Genomic DNA, 12,119 nt, shown 5'->3' with positions numbered 1-12,119 from the left:
TCACAAATTTCTTAGTTACAAATAAAAGTGGTAAAAAAATATAAAAGTATTATTTCTCATTTTTCAAGATACAGAAATGATGAAATAGTCAGAATCAATTAAATTTATGTATTGAAATACCTAAACATGAAAGGTTCGGAATAAATGGTTGGTTAGGAATTGTGGGAACAAACATCCTTGGCCCTTTCTTTTACGATAATCATTTGAATATTGAAATGTATTTTCATTTTCTATTTAATGAATTCGATGGCTACTCAGATGAATTGCCACTGAATATCCGCCATGAAATACAATATTTCCAACAGGATGGCACTTCTTCCCATAATGCATGATGCAGCAACAGTAAGGAAACATTTAGATGCAATATTCCCAAAAAAAACGGATTGGAAACAATCGACCAATCAACTGGCCAGCTCGATCCCCAGATCTTACTCCTTTATATTTTTTTGCCTGGAGATACATAAAGGATAAAGTTTTTTCCATACCAAGTACAGATATCGACCATCTCAAACAAAAAATAAGAGATGCATGTACTAGTATTACACCTATTATGCTAGAAAATTGCCACAGAAATTGTCTGGACCGATAACTTATGTGCATTCAAAAAAGAGGTCGTCAATTAGAGCATTAAATGTATATTGCCATGTAGCTTTGATTTTCGGTATTGGTTTAATTTTTCCCAAAAGTTCATGATAAAATAAATTGTCTCTCTGTTTGATTGTTTTCACTGATGATGGTGATTATTTCAAATAAAATGCTATAAAAATATCAAATGTGATATACCCTTGAATTGTGATTTAAAAAAATGTTGATGGTGGCCATGTTGACACGAAACGTTTTATCGAATATTTATTATAACATCGTCATGGTACTTCGAATACGATAACATTTTTCCATTTTTTTATATTTTCCGAATTAACAATTTCATTCGAAAAAAAAAATGAAAAACAGCAGAGAGCCTCCGTAAATTTTCTTCAACCATTGTATTGTTCCCGATGACAGTTTTCCATTCAATCGTCTTTGTATCTGTTACGGTTTAGAATATAGCAATGTTACCGCATTATAAAAGAAACGGTCTGTATGGTGGCGAATTTTTCGAAGCCTTCTTCCTACATTATGACGAATTTATTATTTTCGTAGTTTCTTATTTGGAATCATTGATTGAAAATCGGACTTGAATATGAGAATTTCCAAAACTATTTCAAAATTCGAATTTTGCGTTGAAATTGGGTATGTATGGTCAAACTTGGTTTGAAAAGAACTTTTAAATAACTTATTTCGGTTTCATCAACGCGAAGCAAACTATCAAGAATTTGCCCTTTTCGCAGGAACGCAGTAGGCTGGGATTGATACTGTCACTCGGAGTAGGCTCGGCTGGTACCAAAAATCGAATATCAGCTTTCAAAAATGACTAAAATACAGGAGTATCTTCATCTCAAGTGTGTCACACTATATAAATGGAATTGCCATCCCACCGAACTTGATCCCATTCTACGGTTTCATAGAAATAACATTCCTTCCACCATTAGTAAAATGATTGGTTTTGTTTACTCTATTGATGAAACATCAGTGCATTAGAGTCAATCATCCTCATTTCGTTCTTATGTCCTGAAATTATTTGGAGAAATAGTAGTCTTCTTTGTTTTTGTGAACCAAACGCAATATCAGTCAAATGTTTCTGATCATGATCAAAATGAACAAGAAGAGAATGACAGAAACAGTGACGGAGCTGAAGTGTCGGAGATCATTACAATCGTTCAACTCAACATTGACATATCCGAACTAAGACCTATTCGACTGGGCTGTTTTGATTCTGCAAAAAAACGGCCTGTCAAAATTAGTCTCGCAAATGAAAAACCAATTCTAGATTCAAAAATTAAACAGAATATCCTTGGATAAAACCCCACAGCAACATGAATTGCATAAGAAAACTCGTGACAAACTAAATGACCGTATACAGGGTGGCGAATCAAACCTGATTATAAGATATAAAAATATTCCTTTATTTGTTGCAAAAATTAGAACTGCCCAACAGTACCCATGCTAATTTCAAAATATTCGCGGAATTCGTTCAAAATGTGAAGCTTTGTATTCATACTGTGAGTCAGGAGGAATTCGATCTTATTGCTTCAATAGTAAATGTGAGGTGACAAGAGACAGAGCTCCAATGGTTCCTGAAGATATGGATCATCATCCAGCTCTAATTATTGATTTTAATAATTTTTTGATTAACGAAACTAGTTTCAACTCAAATGATAACCAAAACCAAAAAAATTATAATTTTAAACGAGCCGATTATCCTGCATTATATGATGGGCTAGTTTCGACGAACTGGTCTTGTTTTTGGAATTGTGATGATGTAAATTTAGCTGTTAGTGATTTCTATGATGTCTTATATAATATTATTGATTCACATGTTCTTATTTTCAAAGTTTTCAAACATAAATATCCCAAATGGTATACACCCGAGAGTATTTGCAATATCAAAAAGAAAGCTAAACTACGCGAGAAGTACAAGAAAACTGTTAATATGCAGTACAATTATGAATTCAAGAGATAGAGCAATTAATAAATGTGTACTATGCTCTCTCATATTCACATATTTCTTATAATATTGTCCTATGGGAAAGTACGGCCAACGCTCGCAGAGTTTTCATCAGTCAAAAAAGACTAATTCGTCTAATCTTTGGCTTAGATTTCCGAATGACGTCTAGGAATAATTTTAAAAAGTTTAAATTACTGACAGTACCATCGATTTACATTTATAAAACTGTAACATATGTTAAACTCAACATCAAGAGCTTCTCAAAAAATTCTGACTCTCATGACTATGCTACGTACATCACTTTACGAAAGCAGTCCTAAATATAATGGAATACGATTTTTCAATCATCTTCCAAGTTATATCAAAAACGAAAAAAATATTAATAAATTCAAAACAAGTTTGAATAAATATTTAGTGGAGTCCTGCTTTTATGACATTAGTGAATATTTTGCTAATTCCTAGTTTTTTTTTTATTTGTTGTTTGCTTGTTTGTATGGACGATATGCATAAAGTAATATAGTTATATGTTCATTGTATGTATATGTATATATGTGTACTTATATATGTCTGTCTATATACATTTTATGACTTGTCCTATATCATGTGTATGATCTTAAAGGATGAATAAAGATTATTATTATTATTATAAGATTTGTAATAAAAAACCAAATCAAAGCTGCGTATGATATGTATTTAAATTCTATACAAGAATCTGTAGTATCTATTCCTCAATCATTGTGGTTATACGTATATTCCAATAATTGAACCTCCCGTATTCCAGGTAGGATGAAATATGATGACTTCACTATTGATTCTCCAGATGACGTTGTAAATAGTTTTGCACATTTTTTTACAGTACATATTCACACTCTGCAGCTGATGAAAATGCTTTGCATCCATGCCTATCAAATTAAATTTTTTTATAACAATATAAACCGTGAAAGACATACAAATCAAGAATTCAAAAGGTGAAATAATTACAAACGAAATAGATATAATGAAGAGATGGAAAGAATATTTCCAGACACTACTAGGACAAGTAAATGAAGAAGGAGCAATAAAAACAACAGGAAAGAACCAGTTAAACGAAAGCGAACCATTGATAGAAATGGAAGAATTAGATGAAGTAATTAAAACATTGAAGAATGGGAAAGCACCAGGAGAGGACAAAATAACATCAGAAATGATGAAAAACTTAGGAGAAACTGGAAGAAAGAGCTTACTAGAAATAATCAATAAGGCATGGAAAAAAGAAACTATATTAGAGAAATGGGGAACAGCTCTAATAACACCGATACATAAAAAATGAGACTACAAAAATTGCAACAATTATAGAGGGATTACGCTACTGAATACCATAACAAAAATAATAGAAAGAATAATTAACAACAAACTCAGGAATAAAATAGAGTCACAACTTTCAGAACCACAAAGTGGGTTCAGGCCCGGAACCAGCACACAAGACCACATCTTCACAATAAAACAAATAATAGAAAAGAGAAGATCAGAAAACCAAAATATATATTCGGCATTCATAGACCTAGAAAAAGCTTTCGACAAGGTACCAAGAACAGAATTATGGGAGAGTCTGAAAAATAGAATTATCGATGAAAAAACCATAAATATGATTAAAAACATATATAGAAATAATATAAATTATGTTATCAAGAACAACATGAAATCAGAAGGTTTCAAAACAAAAGAGGGTTTGAGACAAGGTGGATCATTGAGCCCAATGCTTTTTAACATTTTCATGGACGACATCATCAAGGAAGGTGATAGAAATAGCAAGGGAGCATTTGCCGATGACATAATACTGATAGCTGAAAATGAAAAACGATTACAACATGATATAAAAATATGGAATGAAACACTGAAGAGAATGAATAAAGATAAAACTAAGGTGATGACCATAGGAGGAAAGAAATAAATATAATGATATATGATAAAAAAATAGAACAAGTAAAAGATTTCAAATATCTAGGCATAACAATAGACGAAAAAGGAAGACAAGAAGCAGAAATTAACAATATAATCGAGAAAACCATAAAATTGTACTATACAATGAATAAGAACTCCATCAATAAAAGAGAAATTTCAAGACAGACAAAACTACAAATATTCAAAACAATATATAGGCCACTATCAACATATGGATGTGAATCTGGGATATTAACAAAAAAAATCAAGAGTAGAATACAAGCAACAGAAATGTAATACCTGAGGAGAATTTTAGGAGTGACAAGGAGAGATAAGATAAGAAACACACGAATGAGAGAAGAACTAGACATAGAAGACATTATCTCATTTATAGAACAAAAACAATTATGAAGGTGGGGACACATACAGAGAATGCCAAACAATAGACCTGTGAAACAAATCTATGAAGCGAAAACACAAAACAAGAGAAGAAGAGGAAGACCTGAAAAAACCTGGAACGACATGATAGGAAAGATTCCACAAGGAAGAAATAAACAATGGAACGAAGTAAAGACACTGACTAGAGATAGAAAGGAATGGAAAAAGTTCATAAAGCAACAATAAAATGATAACCCGACACCCTTAGGGTAAAAGGGTTCAAGATTATATATATATATATATATATATATATATATATATATATATATATATATATATATATATAAACTTTGAAAACATCAGCGAACAGGAAATCTTGATTGCACCATGTAAACTATTGTTCTTATCAGGACCAGTTCACTATAAGAAGTGAACTATAAGTTCACTTCTGGTTCTGATAAGATACTAACCTTTTTGGTAAAAGATTGCATCGGTGTATTGGTCTATCCCTTCCTGACACTTTCCAATCTTGTAGTTGAAAATATTAATTTTCCTGAATTATGCACGAGTTTGTCCCATTTTCATGTCTGGAGATCCATCTGATATTCGGTTGATGTGATATATACTGATTTTCCCAAAGCAATTGATCGACTTGATCACATGATCCTTCTACAAAAACTCCACCAATTTGGTTTACATATTTCAGCAGTACTTTTCATTAAATCCTACTCACTTCAACGCGAACAGTTTATGTCTTTTAACGGCTATGATTCTTTTTATTACAATCCTTCATCTGGAATATCTCAGACGAAGATGATTTGAAAATATATTTACCTGTCGAAACTATCGAAGACTGTAATACATTGCAACGACAGTTAGAAAATATAAAGACTTGATGTGAAGTTGACAAACTATACCTCAATGCATTCAAATGTTAAGTAGTGTCTTATAGTAGGAAAATGTCAGTCATCGAGTACAATTATCGATTAGATAACATTTCACTGTCACGAAGTAACTCAATTAAAGCCAAGAGAATCTAGAGAGAGAGAGAACTCAATTAAAGGTCTTGGTGCATATTGTGATCAAAATTTGTCTTTTTCCAACCACATTAGATCCATAAAGTGAAGCATTGAGAGTTGATGGCTTCATAGTTCGCAATTGTAGATCTGTTTCAAACATATCTGCTTTATTTACTCTTTATGAAGCCTACGCAAGGTCAAAATTAGAATATGGCTCTATTCTATGGTCTCCATTCTACAATTGCATACATTAATTGAAAAAGTTCAACGTCGTTTCCTGAAGTTTATTTATTTCAAATCATATGGTATCTATCCTGATAGAGGTATTCCACATAAATCTCTTACCATAACATTCAATATTGAGTCTTGAATTACGCAGAAAACTTGCTGGAATGATTTTTCTGTATAAATTACTGCACAACAATGTGGATGCTATGGAGGTGTTCTCTTTTATAACTTTCTGTGTGCCTCATTTTAGAACTAGAAGTACAAAAACTTTTTACATCCGACTGGCCAGAACCAATTTGTATCTCAAGTCACCTATCTTTAGCATTTGCAATAATTTCAATTTTATTGACAGATTTCAATAGGCAGATCAGTGTTTTATACGTTTCAATTATTCAGTTTGTTACGGATCATCAGTAAATATTGCAACTCTTTTAGTTGACCAGTGAAGTTTTGAAACTGAGATCTTTAATCGAAACAATTTGTAATTCATTGAATACTCAGAATACAGAATATTCCCAACCATTCGATCAGTTCATAATATATATTTTTTGGGAATAATGAATAATTCCTATTGCTGCTAATTATAGTAGGTAGTGCAGTTTCAAAGTATAATGATTATATTACCCTTAATATTGTTTCAGTTGTCGTATGTGGTTACGAGGGATACACTGAATTTTTCCAAACTAAGTGGCTCTACTACATCTTAGATTCACAAAGAAATTCTGGTTGTTTTGCCGCATTCTTAACGGATAAGAGAAAATCGAAGATTAAAAGAAATATAAATGTTTTCGAGGATGGATGTGCTGATCACACAACAGGATTGGGAATGGCTGCTTTATCGTTGTATTATAATTTTATTGTGAAAGAAATATTCATTCTTTGAAGTGAATATTTTCAAATCATCACCACAAATGAATAATAAAGTCAATGTGTGAATGCATCACAACCTGTTCTTATTATCGATACACTTATTAATTGATGGTAATAACTGTATGTTTTCACTTCAACTGAATTGCTAATCAAGTATAACTGAGGCTCCAGTCAATCTAATAATAACACTGATGATTCTCAAACAAGACTCAACCTCTAACGAAAGCAAGAAACTCTTTGGAAGGTTCGAAATAGATGAACATTTCAACCTAGCAGACCACTGTTATAATATTCATGCAGTCATTGTTCACTGTGGTTCTGGCGTTGAATTTGGTCATTATTACGCTTTGGTCAAAGAAGAAACGGACTGGTTTAAGTTTGACGATAGTCGTGTCACGAAGTGTGCTGGTGATGTATTGAATTTATTGGAGCCTCTAGAGACATCCTAAATTTTGTTTTATAAGAGAGAGGACATTGTTAGATCAAGATCTTCAGATGATGTGGTGCTGCAGGTTTTTCCGGGTTTTTCTGCAGCTGAAAAAGCAAATGCGCTACTGGAATCAATGAAGTCGCCCCGGAGCGCCAATTAATTTTTATTGTTGTTTTTATTTCATTTTTATCTTTGTTTCAGGAAAAAAAAATGGTGTTATAAAGTATGTTATGAAGTGAACATTTTTATAAACTTTTTCCGACAAGTCAAGGTTCAAAATCTGTATCGGCATCATTACCAACTCTGTTATTATTGGTGCTACGAATTCGGGTAAATGGGAAAACTAGTAGCCTTTTTGATGGCCTTCTCGATGCCGAAAACAAAAAAAAATACAGTGGTGTTTCAAAAATATTTCATAAAATGATATTTTTTCAAGCGAAAGACCCTATATATCATTATACAGTTCGATTCGTAATAACATCCTCATCAACAAAGCTCATATCACCCTTCTTCCTGAAGTTGAAAATGAGCGAATTATGTGAAAATATTCATTCATTACACTAGTACAAAAAATTTTTTTTGTTTTGGCGAATAAAGAGCTATAAAATATTCAATAACACCGCCTCTTTGCTAAACACATATTTGGGCCCTTCTCTTGACACTACGTGTTGCTTTCAACACGATTCGGATATCAATTCTGTTAATTATAGTTTCAATTTAATTTTTCATCTACATTATTATGTTTTATCTCCAAAAATAAAAACTAGAGGTGTTATGTCTGGTGAACGAGGAGGCCACTTAACAGGACCATTTGTAGCAATCCATCTATTTCCAAAATAGTCTCGCAACATTATTTTTACGCCACTCAATTTATTCATCTGCTGCTGAAAATAGATCATCTAACGAGCCTCCAGATCAAGATCATCGAAATACTCTTCCAACACCCTGTTTATTAAATTAATGTAACGGGGTTCAATCAAAGTACCATGGTAGAAAAATGGACCGATAATTCTGTCTCTGAATAGACCACACCAAACATTAATATTAAACCGTCTTTGCGGATTGTCGGAATGAACATGGATGTTTACTCCAATAATAAACATTTTTTCTATTATACTTCCCACAATTTGAAAAATTAGTCTCATCGCTCCATATAAAATTTCAAGTATTCAAGCTAAATAGATTTTTAATATTTACTTTGAAATTTATAACCTTTGTTTTTTTCTTAGTTTCACAAAGATTCGGGAACTACCCTTTTATTAATGGATACTAGGTAATTATTTTTATATTTCTATATAATACATGCTATCCCACGTTTGTTTGAAGGTGATTGACAATGTTTCGTATATATAAAATGATTTGAAATCCCTGAAACAAGTAAAAAAGAATAATAAAAAAAGAATAGTTGAAAATAACAATTATATTAAGCAACAATAAACCTGAAATGAAATGATAGTGAAATAACCTACAAGTAAAAATATAATAATTGAATAAATAAAAAATTAAAGAAATGCAAAAAGAAAATAATAAAAAAATAAATAAAAAAGTGTAGAGATTCCAAGTCACGTTAGTTCACGACGTTTCGATTGTTGGTATCTACAATCGTCTTCGGGTGATGACTGGACTGATTCCTCCGAGAGATGACTATTTTATAGGTCGTTGAAATACTTTCACTTTCTCTACTTTCCATTTTCCGCTTCACTGATTCCGTGAGAGATGACCGTGAGAGATGACCGTTTTTATTTATTTTTTTTATTATTTTCTTTTTGCATTCCTTTAATTTTTTATTTATTCAATTATTATATTTTTACTTGTAGGTTATTTCACTATCATTTCATTTCAGGTTTATTGTTGCTTAATATAATTGTTATTTTCAACGAGAGAGATGACGAGAGAGATGACCGTGAGAGATGACCGTTTTTATTTATTTTTTTATTATTTTCTTTTTGCATTCCTTTAATTTTTTATTTATTCAATTATTATATTTTTACTTGTAGGTTATTTCACTATCATTTCATTTCAGGTTTATTGTTGCTTAATATAATTGTTATTTTCAACTATTCTTTTTTAATTATTCTTTTTTACTTGTTTCAGGGATTTCAAATCATTTTATATAGTAGACAATGGAAGTCCGAACTAGTGAAATACATGCTATCCCCTAGGTTGAGTTGTAAAACAGCCTCGGCTGAACATCGGCCTTTCATTGATTTTAAATCTACTTCTTCTTTATAAAGCCCATCTAATCAAGAGAAAAACGACCAAGCCACAAATCGAAACGGCCAAGCGCTCCATGCGCATGTTGACAGGCATGAATATCTGCTGTTGGGACCAGACGAGCCTATGTACTATCGCGGGCAGACTAGGCCTGACGTACTAGACATCGCGCTTCTCAGAAACGTCTCTCTACCTAGCGAAATTTACATTCTGTCGGAACTGGACTCCGATGACAATCCAGTAATCCTGGTATTGGGCGATGATCTCCCTTCTCCTGATTACCGCATGAGATCTAAGACGAATTGGGATTAACCCAGCTCGGAGAGATAAGCGCCCCTCCTGAGGCACTTTGCTCTCCTGACGAACTCGACGCGGCAGTTGAGCATTTCGAGCTTTCTGTGAATGATGCGTTTCGAGCGGCCACCTCCTGGGAGGAGTGTCCGCAGAGGAGCTACAATGGGTTTTCCCCTCGTATCAAAGCCATGATACGAAAAAAAAACCGCCTGAGAAGGCTCTACCATCGAACCCTCTTCTCAGGAGATAAAATTGCGACAAGTAGGATGGCCAACCAAGTCAAGCAGGCCATCATTGATCACTGAAACGAAAGGTGGGAGGAGCTCTTGGAATCCTTTGAACCTGGTAGTGACGAGCTTTGGCGAGTCACACGAAGACTCAAGGGAAGAAGACTGCTCCCTCACCTATTCACGGAGAGCGCGGAGTGTGCTACTCCCCCGCCGACAAAGTGTTGGCCTTTGCTGACATGATGGAACGTCAGTTTCAACTTAACGTTGACGACATCGATCGCAATATTCACCGTATCCTCAGGAAAGATGACGATGATAACATCCGCTTGGCTTCTGTGGAGGAGCTGAAGGGTAACATCAGGGCCGCAAAGGCCAAGAAAGCTCCGGGGTTCGATTCAATAACCAACAAGTTGTTGAAGAGGCTTCCGGAAAACTGCGTTGAAAACCTGCTGTATATCATCAACAGCTCGTTGACCCTCAGATACTTCCCCAAGAAGTGGAAGCATGCGATAGTCGTCATGATCCCAAAACAGGGTCAGAACCTCCTCTTCCCGCAGAACTATCGCCCGATCAGTCTGCTCTCGTCGGCGGCTAAGCTGGCTGAAAGAGTTTGTTTTTCAAAGGCTCAACGAAGACGTTGAGGACTGAAATATTCTGCCTGACGAACAATTTGGCTTCAGGAGGGAACACTCCATTGAGTTACAGGCTCTGAGGTTGGTCGAAAACACCATCCATGAGTTGAATACTAATAAAAGAGTGCATATCGTATTGTTAGACATTTCGAAGGCCTTCGATTGTGTATGGTACGAAGATCTTCTGCACAAATTAATCACGTTCGACCTGCCTCGGGGCCTGATCCGGTGGATTGGGTCTTTCCTGAAAGACAGAACATTTCAGGTTAGAGTAGAAAGCTCTCTGTCTGACAACAGAGAGATCCTCTCTGGAGTGCCTAGACTCAGGCGATAACCATAGGAAGATTGAAATCTTCTTCGGCCAGAAAAGTGAGAATCTCTGGAAGGAAGATTGACTGGCACGCGCGGGTAAAGTACCTCGGTCTTCTAATAGACCGTAAGCTCACTTGGAACCCGCACGTCATGCGCGTCAAAACAAAGATCGAGGGTCGGATAGTTAGTCTGTACCCTCTGATCAACAGGAAATCCAAAATGAGCCTCAAAAACAAAATTACCATCTACAACACGATGTTCAAGCCTGTCATCATGTATGCTTCAGGCGTCTGGGGACAAGCCGCTACGTATAATATCTCCACTCTGGAGATATTGCAAAATAAGTTGATGAGGATGATTGTGAATGCTCCTTGGTTCGTGCGGAATGAAGCCATCCGCAGAGATTTGCAGCTACCTTCCATTTGGCAGTCCATTCAGTCGAGAAATCAGCGAGTTTTTGATTGAAAATCCTTCAGTCAGGGAAGCTATGGATTATACTGTAGACGACCACTCCCGATATAGAAGGTCCCGACACTCTGTCGAATGAGGCCCCTATGTCTTCCGTTAAAAGATGAATAATTTTTTCATCCATCCCACCCCATCCAGGTAGTGGTACACCGTATGTCTGATGACACTAATGCCGCCATACCATCAACACTCACCATCAGTCATGACCCGTTTGTTCTTCTGACAAACAACAGTCCAACGTGTAAGGGAGCCAGGCTCCAACCTGTCCGAAACCAAGATGGCTGTCGACTGTCGTCGAATAAGTCCAGTTATCACCCGAAGACGATTGTGGATACTAACAATCGAAACGTCGTGACGCAACTTGGTTTGAAATCTTTTAATTCCTATTTTTCATTGTTTGTTAATATTTTTTAATTTTCAGCTTTTATTATTATACCATTTTTTTATTTTTTTTGTTGTTACTTGTCTGTTATTTCTTTGTAATTTCATTTTTTTTGTTCAATAAAATTGTTATCTTCGGTTGAACTTTTTATTTATTTTTTTATAGATTTCAAATCAATTTATATTATATTAGACAAT

General features: G+C 34.5%; 1 protein-coding gene across 1 annotated transcript in view; it reads left to right on the top strand.

Annotated features, from left to right (window-relative positions):
• Positions 1-7,042, top strand: part of LOC111511700 (UPF0764 protein C16orf89 homolog) — a 47,208-nt gene extending 40,166 nt beyond the window's left edge. The window contains exon 5 of the mRNA XM_023167736.2: positions 6,732-7,042. Within this exon, the coding sequence (XP_023023504.2) occupies positions 6,732-6,973 (242 nt within the window). The 3' untranslated portion in view covers positions 6,974-7,042. The remainder of the gene's footprint in view (positions 1-6,731) is intronic.
• Positions 7,043-12,119: the final 5,077 nt, after the last annotated feature.

This window comes from Leptinotarsa decemlineata, unplaced genomic scaffold (assembly GCF_025532065.1).
Source record: "Leptinotarsa decemlineata unplaced genomic scaffold, Ldec_3_MD MMD2_tig00026358_RagTag_RagTag, whole genome shotgun sequence".
Taxonomy (NCBI): Eukaryota; Metazoa; Arthropoda; class Insecta; order Coleoptera; family Chrysomelidae; genus Leptinotarsa; species Leptinotarsa decemlineata.
Note: the sequence above shows the minus strand (reverse complement) of the source record. Positions and strands in the feature narration are given on the sequence as shown.